At 51.0% G+C, this 20249-nt stretch overlaps 1 protein-coding gene across 9 annotated transcripts in view; it reads right to left on the bottom strand.

The window, feature by feature from the left end:
• The window catches only part of CTBP2 (C-terminal binding protein 2), a 157399-nt gene that overhangs the window by 43992 nt on the left and 93158 nt on the right, over positions 1–20249 (bottom strand). For 8 of the 9 annotated variants that reach the window (XM_077877269.1, XM_077877272.1, XM_077877271.1 and 5 more), the window contains one exon: positions 4538–4697. In XM_077877269.1, the coding sequence (XP_077733395.1) occupies positions 4538–4595 (58 nt within the window). In that variant the 5' untranslated portion in view covers positions 4596–4697. Of the gene's footprint in view, positions 1–4537; positions 4698–20128; positions 20152–20249 lie in introns of those variants that run through there. The other variant, XM_077877278.1, reaches the window with a different exon arrangement.

Raw genomic sequence — 20249 nt, 5'->3', positions numbered from 1 at the left:
GATGGCCAACTTCAACATGTTTCCTGTATAAAGTGCCGTAAGCGCTTTTGAGACAAAAACAGGTAAAACAAAACAGCGCACAAATAAACGACAAAGTGATTCTGGCCTGAGTCCGCCGACTACTCTCTACCCTGCTCCATGGGCTCCAGTGGGTGTGAGCCGGGCAATGAAGGCTGCTGTGAGGGAAGAGCTCCCAGTTGCCCCAATGAATCCACCACCTCAGCCATCCGGAAAACCTGAAGACTCAGAGACATCTTTGCTTCTGGAACATTCCAGGACCATGAATAATCTTTCTCAGGGGAATGATGTACTGGAATAAATGTCCTCTTACCGTGTCCCGCTCAACCCACTGAGTGGTGCAGAATGCAACAAGAGGAAGGTCTTTTACCTCGTCCCTGCAGCATTTTCTGACTCGTCCTTGGTGACAAAGTGGACACAGAAAGATTCCCAGAATTTATAACTACTCAGGTTCAAGATCAACTAACTACTCATCAGTTGGTCTCTACTTTCCCCGAGTCCATTCATCCAGCATTCATCCAGCCGACCTTCTCACCTCCTCCTACCCTCTGTGCTCATGAGAACATCCTCGAGGCAAGAAACATCGAATTGGATTGTTTATTTAAAAGGAGGTTTACATCATTTATTTTTCTCCTGCAGAGGAAAGGAAAGTCCTCTCCCAACTTACGTTATAAAGGGGTACTAATCACAGCTCAACTGATGCAATCGCCAGGACCATTTTTCCACGTGTATAAGACGTTCCAACAAAATAAAGTAAAATGAAATATCTACTTTTTCCAAATTACATTCTCCACAGCCACAGAAAAGGACGGTGTTTACTGATTTATTCCACCATAACCCACAATAAGATGTTCTCACAAAAGTCATCAGCAAAGCCATTCTGGCATATTACCCTTCTACAAACCCAGAAAATGCTTTCCAGAAAATGTTTTTCCAGGTTACTATTGGCAATGCTGAGCGACAGTAAGCCCTCTTCTCTGACCAACAGATGTCTGGGGCAAATCACACCAGCTTGGCCGTGCTGCAGGAACACAGGGAGGCTCTGACGGTGCAACTCGCAGATGCAATAGATCAATTATACCAGCAAACTTAACAGAGTGGGAAACCAAGACCTAAATTACACACCAAAAAGAGGAGATGGCAGCTTGGCCCTGACCAGTCCCTGCTCCATGAGAATTCTTACCCAACAGCACTCTAGGACTGTTGGATAACAGGCATCAGAAAGAGCAGAGAGCAAATTAAAAATATCAAAATAGAGCTTTGGAAAGAAAAATTAAAATCTGGCTTTTAAGTCAGCTTGAAAGACCATTATTCCAACTGATTTGGATGAGGTCCCAAAGACTGGCTGGTGAGAAGCAAAGCTATGCTCTGCACTGTGCTTCTGTCGCAGCAGAAACATCCCTTGGAGGGGGTGGGGGAGAGGGTTGCAAAGATGCACCGGAGTCAGATTCTTTCCTCCACCCGGGCTTTAACTAGGAGCCACAAAGGGGAGAGCGGCTAGGAGTGGCCACAGGGAACTGGGGCTCAGGAGGAGACCTTGATGTTTCCAGGGGGAAGAGGCTGGGCCTTGGAGGGCAGGCAGGAATTCTGGAAGCAGCAGTATCTGGGCAGGGATGGTGCTCAGATCCCACCAGACTGGCTAGGCGGGAGCAAAAGTGTTCATTAAGGGGGTGGGGGTGGGGGGTGTGCAGCCCGGGTGGCTCATTGGTTTAGCACCGCCTTCAGCTCGGGGTGTGATCCTGGATTGAGTGGACCTGGGATTGAGTCCCACATCGGGCTCCCTGCATGGAGCCTGCTTATGTCTCTGCCCCTCTCTCTGTGTCTCTCATGAATGGGTAAATAAAATCTTAAAAAAAAAAGGGGGGGGGGGGAGGGAAGGAGTGGGGCCCAGGAGGGCCTACCAGGCATAAGATCCCACCGCCAGGGGCTGTGCTGGGGTTGTGAGGTAGGCGGGAGGACAGCAGTCTGGAGGAGGTTTGTTCCCAGAGAACAAGAGCCAAGATGACAAAGCTCCTCTGATCCCAGAGCGGCTACAACAGAACAAGGCAGCGTTCATGCTTTTAATCATAAAAATCAAAAACAATGGGCTATAGGAAGTCCTGGGGGAGGGTGGGGGGAAGCACTGGCAGTGGGAAGGAGACAACAGTCTGCTGGGCTCGCTGGAGTTTCAGGAAGAATATTAAAGAGCAATTAGTTCAAGTTTACAGAAAAGATACTGGGGACAGTTCGAAGCCAGGGATGCAGATGCAGGAGGACTTCAAGATGGAGAAAGAACGGAATCCAGGGAGCTCACTGGAGGGAAAGTCCAAGTAAGGAACAGGAGACCGCCTGGGTCCATGGACACACATACTGCCCGCCCTGTGCCTTGCTGGTAAGCAGCTGCAAAACGGGCACCACCTGTCCGGCCCATGAACGATGCTAACTCGGTGTATAAACTCGAGGGCCACCAATGAAGCACCTTCAAACAGCTGTTAGGCTGGACGGGACAGCAAGCGAATATTTGGGATTGGGGATTTTGCAAGTAACACCCGAGCCACCGAATTTCCCACGTCTATCTTGATGGCGCCTATTGAGAAATTTAAAAAACTGTACCTGCGACCATCTCAGGAATGCCGTTCACGGATGAAGCAGATACTGAAATTCCCGTCATAAAGAGTGGGTGGGGGAAAAAAAAAAAAAAGAGTGGGTGGGAGGTTGGTGAGCCATGCGCGGGAGAGAGGGCCTGAAAGAGCCATCAATGGTTTTGCCCCTGTGACAGCTCTAAAACACAGAGGGGAAAGGCCACCAGCTTTCCAGTCCCGATCATATCTCTGATGTGGGACGTCCAGATACACACGGGGATCCTGGATTCCAGGGGGGCAGAATCAGCACCACAGGCATTCTAGACACCAACCCCAGAAAGTTGATGCACTAGTTTTTCAAGCAGGGGCCCCCGAAACCTTAAACCAAACACCTTGCCACCAGGGGTCAGAAGTTAATTCCATAAATCCCCACCTGATCAGGTGAACCCAGATTGTGGGACATTTCCAACCAGGTGGCCTGGGCTCTTTCAATGACCACCAATGCTTTTGAAAGTCAAAAGGACCATGACAAAAATTTTAGATGAAGGAGAGACCAAGGAGACAGGACAACTAAATGTGTCCTTTGATTCATTTCTGCACAAACCAAGCAGCTGGAAACAGATGAGCGGAGGCAAGGAGACCATGCAGTCTGTATTAGAGGACACGTGGGGAGGGTCAGCTCCCTGCGTCGGGGGGTGGTTATGGCGCCGTGTTTACATCAGGAGAGGTCCTCACAGGGGACACATGCCATAGGTACTTAGGAGGAACTGTTGCATCTACAACCTTTAGATGGTTCTGGAAAGTCCACCCATCCATTCACACATACATGTGCACACACACGCATCTCTATTGGAACATATAAAAAAGAAAGCAAGTGACAGCCAATGTTATCAGCTGGTAAATGAAGTTGCATATCAGTGTCCATTCTAGTCCATCGGGCTTTCTGTAGGTTTGAGAACTTTGTCATGTTTATCAAAACCAAACCAAACTTTTAAATCCCAGACCCCCTACACAGCTGCAGAACCCCAGGGATGTAGGGGGACAGTGAGTACTGCTACACTCTCGGATCACAGAGCGCTCGCGGGGCCTACGGTCACACGGTACAACACGTCTTTGATGCCTCCACCCCATGTGGCTTGAGCCACATCTGCCTTCAGGACAATCCAGTCCACGTGGGCAGCAGGTAGGCCCAGGAGGGTGTGAGCACATGCGGGGTGGGGGCGGGGGAGCTGTGACCACCCTGCCTGCGAGGCTCCCCTCCGTGACCCCCCAGTGACAGACCCCACGGCCAGGTCACCAGGAACCAGGCAGTGCGGACGTGGCTGGCAAGAGCACTCAACCCCAGGCCCAGAGCCGCGCTCTGGATTTCTCGCCGCTCCCTAATTAGGAGGGGATGGTGTTTAATCAACATCTCAGAGGTTCGTCCCCAGGTTTCCATTAGATTTTAATTATGTTTATTTTTCCTTTCATGAATAAAACACTTCCAGACATTTTCAAAGATACCAGGGATGTGAACACATAATGAGGGGGCAATGCTGGGCTCTTCAGGAATATCTTGGAATTCATCACTGTAAATATCTTAATCAGAAACAGATAAAAGTCCGGAAACCCCAGAGAAGTGAAAAAAGATGGCCCTGTTATCCAGTGTCCTCCGTATGCAGGGGTGACCCTAGGGTGTGCGCAAGAAACAGACCGAGGGCCACCCCCTCCCCAGCTGTCCTAGCCCCACCCCTACACCCTGGGAGCCGGGCAGCCCTGCACGCAGGTCAGGTCGACCGACCACGCGGCCCAGGGCATGGGCAGGGGGTGCTCGGGCCGGGGGGCTTCTGGCCGGAGTGGGCTTCGGTCTGAACAGGGAACCAGATCCCCCCGCGGGGGTCAGCAGTGAGCGGGGCGAGGGTTCCAGGGCGGGACTATGCGCCTTTGGTCACAAACCCGCCAATGACGCTGGCTCTTACCTTCACAAATTCTGTCCAATCGCTGTCGCTTGACTTTGTGCTTATCCACAAGGGCCATTCTTTATCGAACTTTGCAACTCTCTGATTCAAAAGGCAAAGCGGTCCTCTAAGAACTTAGGGGAACGCGCAGGAGTCTGCGGGCATTACGCCACTATGAACCCTGAAACAAGGAGAAAAGAATCCTTACTCTCTGGACACCCTGCGGGCACAGGACAACAGGTCATGCAGGACTTTACTGCCACTTCCTACTAGGGGACCTGCCACCAGCGCGGGCTCTCTCCTCCCTCCAACACGGGACGCGGAGGTTGCTGGAGTCCACTAGGCCAGGCTCCCGCCCTGTCTCAAGGGAACGTACGCACAAGACAGTTGTTATTTGTTTCTGAAAACAGTAAACAGCAGCATCTAGAGCTCTTGGCTTTTTGTAAACACCAATTGCCAACAACCTGAATTGTTAGTGATTTGTACTCCAAGGCCAGCGACCACGCTACGGGGCCAGCTGGGCCTGCCCGCTTCTGCCAACATGGGGGCAGACTCCAGACGACCCGGACCATCAGGGGGTAGGGCCCAGGCCCGTGGGCGAGGAGATACAGACACCCAGCGTGGCCACAGGACAGGTTCTCTGGAGGCCTTTCACCGGGCAGGCAGTTCACAAAACTCCCAAGGGCCCCTCTGGGGGGAACGAGCCAGAGCCGCTGCTCAGCACCACATATGCCCCAGACCCCACCACGGGAGAAGGGGGCAGGAAGGCACGCACCGCCTAGCCACTGAAGCCAAGGGTGTCCACTGCCATCCTCTGGGGCCCCCTTGGCATCTGGAGGGAGCCACAGATGGCACCGGTGACGGCAGGGTCCAGGCTGCTGGCCTAGACACCGGGGAGCGGCGACTGTGCCCGTCCCAGTGCGCCCACGGAGTTTCAGGCAGAAACGAGGCAGAGAGGAGTGGCTCCCACTTGGGTTGGGGGCTGCGGGACTCTCGGGGGGGAGAGCCACGTGCCACCTGAGGAGCGGGGGGCTGCTGCCCAGCTCGTTTGTGGAGGGCGGCTTCGGGGGTGTGTGTTTTGGGAGCTCTGACCCCCACCTTCCTGCTCATCCCATGTACCCGCTGAAGCCACAAGTCGCTCTCTGCACCCCACAACGTCCGAGCTTTGACTCATTGCTGCCGTCTTATTGTAACAACACGTGCACACATGGGAAAAGTTGCCCTTAGTTACCCAGCAAATGAGGGGGGATAGGAGGCAAAAGTGAGGCTCCAGGGTTAATCAGGAGGATTATTACGGATGGTCATCAATTATGCAAAAACGCTGGGAGTTACTTTATCAAAGGTCAGAATGCAAGTCTGACTGGGAGAAGCCAGACTTCCTGGTAGTTAATGGCTAATTTCCCAGCAATGAGGCGCACCCCAAAGATTTATGGCAATAATTACACGACTTTTTTTTTTTTTTTTTAAAAGAGCTAGGGAAAAAAAAAAAAAAAAAAAACAAAATTTCCAATCACATAAATAATTAACACAACATCCCAGAGATACTAAGCCCTTTCCCAACCCGGGGAGTTCCCCAAACCTGAGATCTGATGACACCAGACTAGGGAGGAGGTGAAGGCCATCCTAAACCATGCGGGTCAACATGTGGGAGGTCCCCGGTGCAGACGTGACGGATGCATCATAAAACACCCTGCTTTTGCTGGGCTTTAGGAAAGGCAGCAACACCAAGGAGAGAAGGGGGTTCCTAGCGGAGACCAGAGTCCCAGACAGAGGGGCAGCCAGGTGGACGCCAGGGCTGGTGCCCGTGAGACCCCCACGGGGCAGCCTCGGACCCCAGAGCTCGGCCGGCAAATTTCCATCTGCTTGGGTCCTGAGGTCTGATCGTCAAGTGGCAGCGTGGTCCTTCTCCACGCTGGCGTGAAGTCAGAACCTCATGGTAGCCGAGGGGTGAGAGAATTAATTAGTTAATATTTGTAAAGTGCCTTAGAGATGAAAAATGACAGCATTATCATCCGAGGCAAGCCGGCTTTCACACCCTCCTCCTCCAATCCCCCAAGTGAGGCCTAATCATTCTTTTTGCTTCCCTTTGAATTTTAATTTGTATAATTAGATGGCGTCCTGAAAAATTGATAAGCAGAATCTCGATTATGCAATCAAGGGAAAGATCAGGCATTGGCTTACACAAATAGTCTGCGTCCTATTATTTAAAAGAAGAAGAAGAAGAAGAAAACGGGCAATGGACTCTCTGGGTATTTTTTAGGCTGGGGGGTGCAGGGAGCAGACCCCTATGCTGGCCCTTCTGGCTGCGGCACCTCCCTCGTCACCAGTGAATTCAGGCTCACCAGGCCACCACCAGGCAGAGGCTGGCCGGGACCAGTGGCAGTGACCACTGACTCTCCAAGCTCCATCCCCTTCCCCCCAATATCTCTTTTGAAGCAAAAATGTATGAAATGTCACAGTTTCCTCCCTGGCTCTCCCGGGGAGCAAGCTATTTATGAAGACTTAATTAGCATAACCCTCTTCCCGATGACAGGGACAGGCCCTCCTCCGAGCGGAGCTGTGAGCTCCGGTCTCTGGCTGGTGTCCACGCCAGCACCCCGTACCCTCTGCGCCGGCCCTGGGCTCCCTGGGCAGCACCTGCGGGAAAGCCAGCCCCACCCCCCTTTGCCTTATACCAGCCTCCACTCACAATCAGGCCCTTCTCCACCACCGAATTTATCACCACTATCATCGCTTGACACTATCCAGTCAAGTGTTTAACAACAAATCAAGGTACACATAGGGAAGGAAAAAGGGGGGGGGGGGGGACACTGTGTCCCACTGTCCCTCTTTGGCGCAAAGCATACAACTTCAAACCATAGTTGTGGTGTCACACAAGGGAGGAGAATTCTAGAACCTACTTGCAAATGACCAAGGGTAAGCAGGCTCCATGTTTATAATTATCTAAAAAAAAAAAAAAAAAAGGATGTTTTTATGTGTATACCTTTCCCTCTGGCTCAGAGGCTAGGAGGATGACCTCAGTGGAACTCAAGAAAGGTCAGAGGGCAAATCAGGTCTTTTCAGAAGTAGGGTCACCAGTGCCAAACCTTACAAGAAAACTACCACCGTCTTCTCCTCCAAAGGGGAGACCCTAATATTGCGGGGCAAACCACAGAAAGACCTACCTGACATTTAGTTAGCTTGAGGTGAGGGGTGATCCAGGGTTGAAAGGTTTGGGGTCAAGGAATCTAGCTCATTGCAGAAGGGGAAAGATGTCTGCATGAGATCCATAGATTCTTGTCAGCACCAGAAAGCAGCCGTGAGGGTGGGAGGTCTCAACGTGGGTTTCCAAGAGAAAACTGAGATTTAAAAGGGCAGCACACAGGACGACCACTGCATTTTATGACCACTCACTTGTATTTCAAACACAAAACACACACCCAAAAGGAAGTACGAGAGAAATGGGTCCTTCTTCTTCAGTGAGGTCTGAAATCTGGGTGGACTAACTTTGCTAAATATGACCATTAGCAGCCCACCTGCCAGGACCAAGACTCCACAACGCACAGAAACCCTGAGTCCTTGCTCATTTACATTTGTAAAAATCACAAGTTAAAAAAAAATGCCCTCACAGTTTATTCTAATTCCTACTCTTCATAAACATTAGGCAGACGAAAGAACTCACCCCAAGTAATTGATGTCTTTCCACATGAAAAGTCTTCTTAAGGAAATCTACTTAAACACTATGTTGATAAAGAGACACCAAGTTTTAGGATGTGCTGACGAATTCATAGGACCATAAGCCAGTGCTGCCAAATTCTGAACGAACCCTTGGAGTCCTCCATATATTGCACTGTTGTGCCCACAAGGGGGCTAGATACTCAGTATGCGAGGTCAAGATGATCCAGTACAAGGAGAAAAGGCCCCCATAGACCTGGCAGCGTGGGTACGACAAAGGCTCCCACCTTTCCGAGCCTGGGATCCTAAGGGAATGGCACCACTCCTCAGGTCTCCTTCGCCCCATCCTACAAGTCTCTAATGATGTGTCCATAGTCTTGTTCAACCAACCTGTGAGTGACCCAACAGAGCAGCAGCGGAGGCCAAGGCAACAGGGAGGAGCACCTGCTGGCGCATGCAAAGACTCTGCGGGCAGGTGGCATCCAGCATATGGGCAAGGTCAGCGTATTAAACTAGGGCCTTGGCAATGCTGGCCCACCAAGAACAACTGCCCGGAAATCTGTCTCTCATTCTTCATTGAGACCCAAGAGTCACTGGTCTTGAGGCTATCACAAAATGACCTGTTCGAGCATTTTCAGAAGCCAAACAGGAACAATAGGTTCCTTTCCTAGGAAGAGAGCTGGAGACAATCCCCTTAATAAGGGATCTGGGGTTTGTTTGATCAAGTCTATCAGAAGAAATGTTCTACAGGGGTCAGGGATCAATGGGTTTAAAAAAAAAAAAAACCTGGCTTAGCCTTTGGTAAATGGTTGACATGATCCCACAGTTAACTACAAAATTATTAAAACTTTTTTGAGGGAAGAAAATGAGGCTTTGGGGGAAGATTGATTGTGGGGGGAAAAAGGCTTACTGAAGTCAATTTTGTAATGGTCTCAAAGCTACAGTTGCTCCTTAATTTTTCCTCAGTAGCTTTGGGGCATATTTAGGTTTTTTTTTTTTTTGAAAGGGGAAACCCATGGTTCAGACCTCAAGTGGCATATAATATGGTGTACAGGTGATTCCCAGCCCCACAACGCCCACCCCATGCCCCAGAGGTAACCAGCAGGACCCTACACTATTTGGCAAGGCTGCTCATCTTTCTCCAGGGAACTCCCAGCAGCCCAACCCGTGGGTGACAAGGCCACACCCTGGTCATGTGCCCTCCATCAGCTCCATGGGCGTCACCCTGTGATCACTGGACAGATGTGCATGGATAGCTTCAGGTGCCATTAGCACAGGTCCACTACACTTCTTTTCCAGCACCCAGGGGCCACGCAAGCTTCAGAAGTCAGATGCATTTGGGTTTGAAAGACGCAATACAGGACTTACATTATATTATGGTGGACCCCCAGGTCAATCACTCAAATGTCTGCACCAGGACCAGTAACACACCCAAACTGGATGAACATACAAGATGCAAAAATTACCCTCAACCATTCAGGCCAGGTCAACACCTGCTGCCAAATGGGTTACCAAAGAATTAAAAGTTTTCAGAGCTTTCTACCGTTTGGAAGGGAGGCTAAGAAACTATGGGCCTGGAGTTCTATGCAAAATAATTATCTGTGGCTCTGAGGGAGGGAGAGAGATGAAGAGTAAAGAGACTGGAAGGTCACAAACCAAGAAAGCAAGTCTTGTAGCATGAGGTAGCTCAGTGCCAGGGAGGGAGTCCTGCATGGGTGGAAGATGCCACCAGGAGGGAGCACATGTCAAAGCCACACTTGTGCTAAGACCAACTCCTTGGCCAACGGTGCCGCGTGAGCCCTTCTGCCTTGTTAGCACATGAAAATACATTTCCGGGTGTTAAATACAAGACTCAAGAATTCTCAATGTTTCCATTAACAACTATCACCAAGAACAGAGTTTGAACAGCATCGATTCATGATTTTCCTAATTGGTTGTTTTGTGTCATAATGAAAATTAAGCGTTGGTTTCCCCAGGCTGAAGAAAAGGAGACTTCCCATGTTCAGAATTTTCCACACATTTTTAGAGCACTCGACTTACAAGTATGCTTCAAAAATTAATACCTTCACTTTTATAATACAATGGTCTTTAGAAACAAAAGCAAACAGAACAAAAAAGATAAAGGCAAATAAACAAATTTTCCCTTAAATTAATAAACGTAAAAAATCACCTTTTATGACACTGGTCATGGTGTTGACACTGAGAACTGTAGGAACACCAATTTTTTTTTTTTCCTTTCTCAGTTTTCTGACCCTTCCCTCCTTTGGCATGACAATTTGGATCTGGAGCTGACAAGTCTGCTGGACAGGATGAAGGGAGGAGCAGCGTCATGTTCTCTGCAGACAGAGGAAGTTCAATGGGACCAGGTAACTCCTCTTCTGTTACATACTGAACGCAAGGAATTACTGTAGGTGTGCATCCGAGCGAGCAAAAGTGAACACCATACAGAGGAAGCATCCAGAACGGTCGGAATTCTCACAAAAGGCCTGCAGAGAGGCTGTGGCCATGGTGAGGCTTTTGGGGTGGCCACTGCAGCGCCCCAAAGGTCACCTGAGGGTGCAGTCTGCAGCCTGTGATGAGACGGCGCATCCGTGTGCACCTGTCGTGGTTCAGTGCAGGGTAAAAGCATCCATAACTAACGGCCACCAAGGCTTGGACTTGGAGGTCAGCCAAGGCAGGAGCCACCAGGGGATCGCTGAGACCGTAAGCAAACGCTGTGCTAAACTTAAAAATAGCCTACGGAGGGGCACCAAGCTGGCTCACCCAAAGGAGCATGTGACTCTTGATCATGGGGTTTTGAGTTCGAGCCCACGATGGGTGTAGAGCTTACTTAAAAATAAACTTTAAAATGGCCTATTGAATGGAGGGTGGGGTGGGGGAGGAACAGGATGGAGATGGAGTAAAGATTTAACACTTTAAAGGCAGTTTGGATTTCTTTGCTTATTCTATCCTTTTATGAATTGCATTAGTATTTGCATGTCTAATAAGGACAATTTTTTTTTTAGCAATCAGTTGGCAAATGACAAGATCTTGAATTCTGAAAAAAATCAATGTGAGATTTTGAAGACCTCTGCCTCTTGATTTCTTGCCACCAGTAGACCCTGAATCCTCAGCTGCCCTCTTGGGAGCGTCGGCCTTCCTTACGGGACACAAGTTTTGCTGCTCACCTGAAGATTCCAGCCTGCTTGTCTCTCGACACCGTACAGTCTGGAATCCATGGGTGAGGAGGACCGGCTCTCTGCAGTCTTGGCTCGTTTGCACAGCTGGTAGGAAACCACTGGTGTGGGGCCGACCTTGTGGGTCTAAGCCTTTCCAGCAGGCCTGGCACCCAGTGATGGGGCCCTTTGGCCAGCAGAGGGCACTGCATGCCCGGCGTGGCCTTCCCAGGCCACAGAGCCCTGAGCCACTGCACAGACACTGGCCTAGTTCATTTCGATCCCGTGGACTCTACAAGAACCCTCCAGAAGGAAAGGCCTGAATGGATTTCAGGATGGCACACCGCACCTTCCGTCAGTCCCCACCGACATCTCCAATCACCCTTAAAACCTCAGATGGTTTCAGATTTAGGACCATGACCAGCAGGGGTGAAAGGGAACCCAGGCAGGCACCCCGTCACCTGAGGCCTGGGCTGGCAGCTGAGGTTTGCTCCCCTCAGAGCTGGGTAAGTCAAGGAGGTGGGTGAGAGAGCAAGAGGCTCCCTGATTCAGGAAGGGAATGGCCACCCTGAAGGATGATTTTCCATTACGCCCATGCTTCTTGTTTAAAGACACATCAGTGAGGAATGAGCCATAGTGATGAAAAATGAAAACAACTTGGCAGGGATATAGTTTCTAAGGAGAGGAAAGAAGAGACGGATACAGAGCGAAGGCGCGTCAGGGTTTCCACCACGGGGTGCAGCACCATCTCCACCTGGCTAATTGGTAATTGTGCAACTCTCCTTGACCCCCAGCACTGTGTTGTGAAACAGATGACCTCAGGATACACCATCTTTTCAGGAGACATTAACAGAGAGGGAGGTGAAAAAAGTGACTTTTTCCAACCATATTTGGGAATAAATTCTGACCAGCAAGCAGTGGCCTGGAGCCAGGGCACTTCTCCCTGGACCCCTTAAATGACCCAGCAGAGGGAGAGCTGACCTCAGTCTTTCCTGATCACTGCGTTCTAAGCTCCCTTCTCCACACCTGTGGGCACCCAGATGGTTCAGGTTGAGAGGGGGGCTGGTCTGTCCATCGACGCTGGAGTAGGGGTGACGCACATGCCTCATCCCATCTCCACAGCTCCTTAAGACCAGCATCCTCTCCCAGCCCCATTTCAGAGCCCAGGTTGCCATAGCAACAGGATGCCGCTGGGCAGCATAGCTGACTCTTGGCCTGACTTGGCAGGGCAGGTCTTTGAAGATCACCACACCAAGACGCCAGAGTACCCCACCTCACCCCCAACTCCGCCTTCCCCAGAAAGCATCCTAAGAGTCTCTCCTCTTTTCTCTCTGCATCTGATGGAAGTCCCTCGCCACCACATTCCAAAACACAGAGATTTGGAGCAGGATCCTCTGTATTGCCCAGGTTGGGGGTAGACGACCACCCGGATGGGCCCACCAGGTCCAAGGCTGACAGGGGAGGGGATTCAAGTTGGTCTGTTGGAGATAAGGTTATCCCAATGTGAACGATGGATGGCTGAGAGTCCCTTTGTTTGGTTTTCAAAAGCTAGTGTCTAGAAAGACGATCTCTAAGAAACGGCTGGAAGAGTTCACTCTGAACCTGCCCATCTGCCTAAAGGAGCAGGGAAACCTAGCCTCTCAAGTTTGGGGCCGGATGGGGTACAGTGGCCAGTTGAGGACCAAACCAGATACACTCCCAAGCAACCTGCAGCCCAGCCCAACCGGGAGGGACCACGCCCGGGGAAGGCCCCATCACACAACTCAGCCTACAGCTGCCCACGTCGGAGGAGCCACCATGTCAGGGCATCACCAGCAGGCACATCGTGGGACAGGAACGTTCCGAGTGGCCACTGGGGGTGGCCCGTCCTTTATTTCATATGAGGTGTTGCTTACACAAAGGCAGACATCAGCAAAGTCAACTCAGACCTCGGGAACAGAGTAGTAAGTTTGTTTTATGACGAAAGATATTCCACATCTGGAGCTTTACAAATACCCAAATCCCATCGTGACATTTCTCTACAAGAACAGCCACCGCGGTGGAGCTGTGGAGGCATCTGTAATCTCAGGCGACACAGTTAAGTGTTGAGCAGGAACCAGACATCCCCCAACTCCAGAAAGTCTTTTGACTGCAAAGCTGTTCTTCCCAGACCTTATCTTTCCAACCCGAGTCACAGAAAGGAGTATCTTCATCTGAGATGTAGCTATTTAACAACATGAAATAAAACGGCTTGTGCCGCTATTCGTTTTTGTTTGACCTGGTTTATTTATTTATTTTTTTAATTTTATTTATTCATGAGAGACACAGAGAAAGAGAGGTAGAGACGCAGGCAGAGGAGAAGCAGGCTCCATGCAGGGAGCCCAATGCGGGACTCGATCCCGGGACTCCAAGATCACACCTTGGGCCGAAGGCAGGTGCTAAACCGCTGAGCCACCCAGAGACCCCTGACTCCGTTTTAATAGAGGATGGGGGTGGTACCAGAAATGGGGGTGGGCAGGCTTAGTATCCATGACTTCAACCAAAGGAGGGAGGCCAGGATGGCAGTCAGATGGAGGAGAAGCGGATGACACTTCTACTTCACACAGACTCATCTCTGCTGATCAAATTCAAGAAGGGAGCCACGAGAGCACTCCTTTTTTCTGTTTTAGGGTATTCCTAGAGTTAAATGGTCTTCCTGAATTATTTCCCCGGTGTTACAGGGGCCCCCAGTTCTGTTCTCTAAGTCTTTGGTGGGTAAACAACACCATTTTTACATTTATTGTAGCCCAGAGTGTTGGAAACTATGGATAAAATATACCTTAGTGTGGAGAGGCTGCTGGAATAGGGGAGGAGGCTGCAACATGCCCCGTGAGAATGTTCCAGAGGTGTGAATCCTTGTCATAATGACCTGGATGCTTCACAAACAGGGCAAACATGGGATGGTTCCCATGAATACAATCACCTGTTTAGATTATTACAGCTCACCATGTGCTAATGCCCCAAGATCCTAATTTTACATGAAATCCTATTAAGAACTCTTGACAAGGTGATCGCTGTTTAAAGATCCACTTGGAGCTAATGTACGGGGATGCTGTACACTTTGGAGCCCCTGCCAGACAAAGAGCAGACAGGGGAAGGGAGGCCCGGAGAAGTTAGGATTATTTGGACAGAGTATTTGTGTCCCCAGATGGACAACATGCACAAATGGCACAAGATGTCATTCTAGGGGAAGGCAGTTTCTTGGACGCCCACCTTTGTGATCCAAACTGCCTTATGGTCCCTGTTGTCCGAATCGGAACACCCCAGAGCTCAACACACATTCTCAGCTAACTGCTCACAGTCACATCAGGTGTGAGTGCTTTGTTATCGCACTGAGTTCTGGATCCTCCCCACCAACAAAAAACGACATTCAAGTCAGAAGCCCCAGTACCTCTGAATGTGGTGAAGTACGGTCTTCAGAGAGGTAATCAAGTTAAACTAGGGTCATTAGGGTGGCCCCTAGTCCAATAGGACTGGGGTCCTTCTAAGAAGGAGAAATTTGGACACAGGGGCCACGTGTGAGGACACGAGGAGGAGATGACCATGTATAAGCCAAGACGAGAGGCCTGGAAGAGGCCCTTCCTTCCAGCCCACAGAAGAAACCAACCCTGCTGACATCCCGCTCTCAGACTTCTGGCCTCCAGAGCCACGAGACCACACACTTCTGTTGTTCAAGCACCGGGTCGGTGGTACTAGCACACTGATGATGTTGGGGATAGCCGCCCTAAGAAATCCTCTAGGGTCTTGCACCAGTGATGCTCGGGGAAGCTCAGGACTACCTTGGCGGGGGTCCCGGCCATGGTGAAGGGGTGATGGCCCCTATGGGTACGATTTGTCAATAATCCTGGCTTTATTACACAACACCAATGCCAAGTCAACAGGAGTCCAGCCGTGTGTCCATAAACTCAACAAATACAAACCTGCCCAGGTGCTGGGCTGCAGTGGCTGCTACGCCGGCCAATCAGAACGGGCCAGTCCATCCCCTCCCCAAAATCCCACCATTGCCTCCTGAAAGACAGAGACATGTGTTTTCAGGGAGACACACAAAGAGAAAAATGCTATCTAGCCTTCCCTTTAAACTGTGCCCTGCTCCCCAAATCTGAGAACACCCTGCTTTGAACACGTTACAGTCACTGATACGATAGTTCAACAGAAGAGATTAAAAAACAAACAAACAAGGATACCCTTGTGCTGCACTGGCACCAAGTTTCCATTACCTCCAAGACAGGGAACACTACAGAAAGCCACCAAAATGCTGCAAATCCTCAGTCGCCCACGCTGACCCGAGGTCTGTGATATTCCTGCTGCCGTGAACCCCGGGGTAGACGACGCTCTGCGCATCAGCAAGGCCCATGGGCCCGGAGAGCAGAAAGCCAGCTGTGATTTTCCCTTACCCCGGACACTTCAGTACGTCCCCAGGCTGCGATCCACACCCACATGGACGCGGAGTTAACTGAGGCACCCCAGGGTCTCCACTCTGACCCGCGCACACCCATAAATCTGGGGACATTAAGAAGATCTCTCAGGGGCCAGGCCCCACATTAAGAATGCAGCCTCTGGCCACCGTCCCCATGGCACTTCACTGGATAAACAGGCCCTCTTGTTTCCTATCTTAGAAGTGGTCCTTGAACTGCAGCTCCTATGAAAGTTGAGCTCTTCTAATCAGAGAAAAACAGAATGCAGGTAACATGAAAGCAGCCTGCACAGAGTTTCGGAGCAAACACGTGGCCCATTCCTGCGACGTGAGCAGATGCGAGCTCTGAGAGATCAGCAAGCCCACCCAGAGCCCAAAGGGCAGAAAAGGCATGGAGTGGAGCCGTGGGGCATGAACACACATGCCTGTGTGGGCCTTGACGTCTTCTTGGAACCACAGCATTTCTGGAACATTCTGAAACTTGAGAAGTTACCGAATCCAAACTGCTGGCTTCACAGATGAAGAACGTGAGACTCAATGACTCTGGGTCACTCCCAGCCCGTGTTTCTGCTCATCCCCGAGGGTCCCCGTGGCACTCCCCACCCGGGGGCTGTGCAGAGGCATTACTGGGGCAAGAATCTGGAAGCCCAAGAGTCAGTTTGAGCCCCACACGCCAGGTTGAAAATGTGACAGCTCCATCTCATTTAGCTATGCCCACGTCCCTGAACCACAACTAACACGCCCTGCCAGGCCCCAGAGGCAATACCCACGTGTAAGTAAGTGAGCAAGTAAGCGCAACAAAGGCTGGTTTGTAAACTCATTAGGAAGACAGAGTCCAGGTACACACACAGCCAACCTGTGGAGTATAGTATAGTCTCGGATGGCTGGGACGTTCGTTACTTTAGCACCAGCAAACACTCGCTTCACAAGTGCTTCACGTGTGACAGGCACCGATCTAGGGGCTTTCGGGCGTGAAGTCACCCAACACATACAGAAGGAGCTCACCAGCAGGCTCCACTCTGCAGAATTCGATAAACAATTTTTCAGTCTACACTGCAAAGAACACACCCAGCACCACCTCAGTTGCCAAATGTGCTCTTTGGTTGGTTGACTTTGGGCAAGACCCCAACATCCCAGATGATCACAGAACAGGGGAGGCACTCCTGGCCCAGACGTTTCAGAAGAGTGAGCCCAGAGGAAACCCAGATCAGGGCCCAAGGGGTCAGAGACTATGGCTCAAGTGTCCTAGCTGCGTTTGCTGTGTCACAGTTTCAGGGAAAGGCTAAAATACCAACACCATCTTCCAGCCTCCAGAACAGATACCGTGTCGGCTCCGATGGTGGTCCGCTCTCTTGGACTAGGGGTGTCAGCTACAGACACTTTCATGGGCTTAGGATCTCCCACATGATCACTCCCAGCCCCTGCCACGGGCAGTGACTTGTCCAGGTCACACAGGCTGCCATGATGTCACCTACTGGGGACCCACCTCCCAGTCACACCACGGCCCACAGTATTTGAGGAGCTACGGTCATGGCACACATCCACAGGTTCTGGAAGGTTCTCGCACACTGACATGTTGGGTCGTTTGGTGTGTTCCTGGCTCATGAGCCTCCATTAGACTTTTTCTTCAAGCCACACGGCTTCCCTCGGTTCATGGGGCACAGGGTGCCTCCAGCTGTTGTGGGTCAGCCCAGCCCTGCAGGACCTGGGGTGGGCTCAGCTCCCCATGCCAGGTCCAAGAGGCAGGAGAGAAGGTGGCAGAAAGAGCAGGCAGGGTGATCTTAATCTCAGAGGGGAACTCAGGATGGGGTAAAGGGAATTTGAGGAACAAAACCATAGGAAAGTGGCTTCACTAAAACGCGATGAGGTCAGCGAGTGGAGAGAGCCCTAACGACACTTTTAAGAAAAAACATCTGTCGGTGTCGAAAGGTCGGCAGGAAGCGAGTGGGATCTACACGGGCCTGATTGGCCAGACCCGCGCTCCTAGAAAGACAGACACACATGGCTCGACTTAGCCCAGAGAAACAACAAAAAGCCCCTTTCAATTGTCCTCTGACCAGCCCCCACCGCCCTTGCAACAAGAGGCCAAACTCTGAGCTACAAAATCCGTCTAGGACCCTGACTGGCAATTAGCTCTTTGTTCGCTCACTGCCCGGCCACCGAGGCCACCGAGGCCACCGGGCCCTGAATGAGCAGCCTTCGGGGCAGCAACGTTGTCACTGCACAGCCGCGTCACCTCTCCGGCCGCAAAATCTCCAGTTTTGACTTTTTGGTTGGAAAACAACGTGGGTCCCCCGAATAGCAAAACGTTTCAATAAATCCATCATTACGAAAACCAAAACAAGAGGTTTCTTTGGAAAAACAGGAAGTCCTGGTACATAACATGGCTTAAAATAGAGCCAAGTTCATTTGTTGACAAAGCCTCAGCCTCCGAAGCCTGTTGGCCTGATTTGTCCGCGATCCAACTTACCTTTTAATCCCGCCTTGAGAAGCCCATCCTGTTGCCTCGGGCGACAGGCCGGCCTGGTCTTTGTTATTGCTGTGACATAGGTCAGGCGCTGGAGCCCGGCCTTCCTGTCCGCGGGCCCCGGGGACACGCTCAGGAGAAGCCGCGGCCACTGCACGAGTCAGGCCTGGTGCTTTCGGTACACTGGGGGCCCGTTTCAGGCCGCTCCTGGGAACCTCGCACAACGGGAGGGCCTTCTGGAATTCATGCTCTGCTTGCTCCTTAAGGACCGATACAGAGTTTACAGACCTTTACTGGCGGCCCGATTGTTGAGCCCAAAGCCCGCGCTAGCACCTGATAGGGACCCCCGGCGGTGGGCAGAGCAGGGCGCCCGGCTCCACGCACGTCTGAAAGAATGAGCCTCTTTCTTAAGAACAGGCGGGAAGGAAGCCAGGAATGGACTGTTTCCATTCTTCCCAGAGGTATCCAACTTTCAGGAATACAGGCGCAAGGAAACTCCCAGAGACGCGATACAGAAACTTCTTCCACTGGCAGGGAAAGCGATCCCCGTGCTTGAACCTGCATTTATTTGCCCACGTGGCACCGTGTCTACGAGACACCTGCTGTGCGCCGAATGTCCTTCCCTGCTACCACCCTCTCCCCTGCCAATTTTCCCCTCTCCTTACTAACCTCCAAGCAGGAGGATGGAGGTGTTAGCACAGCACAGCGCGAGCGTGTATCACAATTATCCCCTTGTTAAAACGTGAAACCACACAATGCACACAGAAAGATCAACGAAGTCATCCAAATTCTTACACACACCGTGATCAACCAAACTCTCATTTCCCCGGGTCTGCTGGGTCTTCTGTGATCCTTCAACAGCTTCTGCATTACCAGGGAGGGCAGGAGGTTTATACAGTCCAGCCTAAAAACTGTATACTATAGGGGCGCCTGGCCGGCTTGGTCGGTGGAGCGTGTGACTCTTGATCTCAGGGTTGTGAGTTCGAGCCCCATGGTGGGTGTAGAGATTACTTACACACAGACAACTGTATACATTAAGTGACTTTTCTATGCAGTTGCTGACCCAAAGGGGAATTAAAAAAAAAAAAAAAAAGGTCCAGGTATAAGTAGAAATGCTACGTTGCTTTAGGATTCTGCAGGGTTTGGGTTTATTATTGAGAAAATCTGCTGCCGTTACACAAAGAGTAAGGGCGCGCATTCTCATTTAGGAAGTGAGAATTTCAACTTCAGTTTCAGCTACGTGGATGACTGTAGTAGAATATGGGAAGAAACAAAATATTTAACTTCAGAAAACAACAGGATTTGGGGGCACCTGGGTGGCTCAGTCAGGTAAGCGTTTGACTCCTGATTTCGGCTCAGGTTGTGATCTCAGGGTCGTGGGATCAGGCTCTGCACAGTCTGCTTGGGGTTCTCTCTCTCCCTCTCCCCATCCCTCCACTCATGCATTCTCTCTCTCACAAAATAAATATCTTAAAAAAAAAAAAAAAAAAAAAAAAAAAAAACCACCAACCAAACAAGCAAAAAACCCCAACAGGACTTAGATGAAATTTAGTTCGCATCCAGTACTCGCCAACCCCTGACCCACCCCAATTACACAGTCATTCCCAACCTCGAAAGCACCACTGCCTGAGGCCAGCATGGCCCTCCAGGTGACCATCCACGAGAGTATTCTGCATCATTTCTACCGATGCCCTTAAGAACACCATTCTGAGGGCACCGATGATGGTGTGAGCCCTGCCCACCATCCGGAGGGACTACCGGGGGTCAGAGAGGAAGATGCAACCTCTGTCCGGGCTCATCAGGAGCCAGAGGGCTGATGAGCCAGGAAAGGGTGCGTCTGGAAGCCTGTATGGGTCTGGCTCTGCTGCGGGTGAAATGGGGTTCAGGACAGAAGGGGGGCTTACCCAGGCCCTTGGAGGTTGAGCCACAGGGCCGGCCCCCTGTGATCTGCTCCGCTGCCCCGGCCCTGGGTCCTTGGTTATAGGGCAAAAGGCACAGGGGTCTCGTCCACATAATCCCAGAGCT

Source organism: Canis aureus, chromosome 29 (assembly GCF_053574225.1).
Source record: "Canis aureus isolate CA01 chromosome 29, VMU_Caureus_v.1.0, whole genome shotgun sequence".
Lineage (NCBI taxonomy): Eukaryota > Metazoa > Chordata > Mammalia > Carnivora > Canidae > Canis > Canis aureus.
This window is presented reverse-complemented; position numbering and strand designations above follow the sequence as displayed.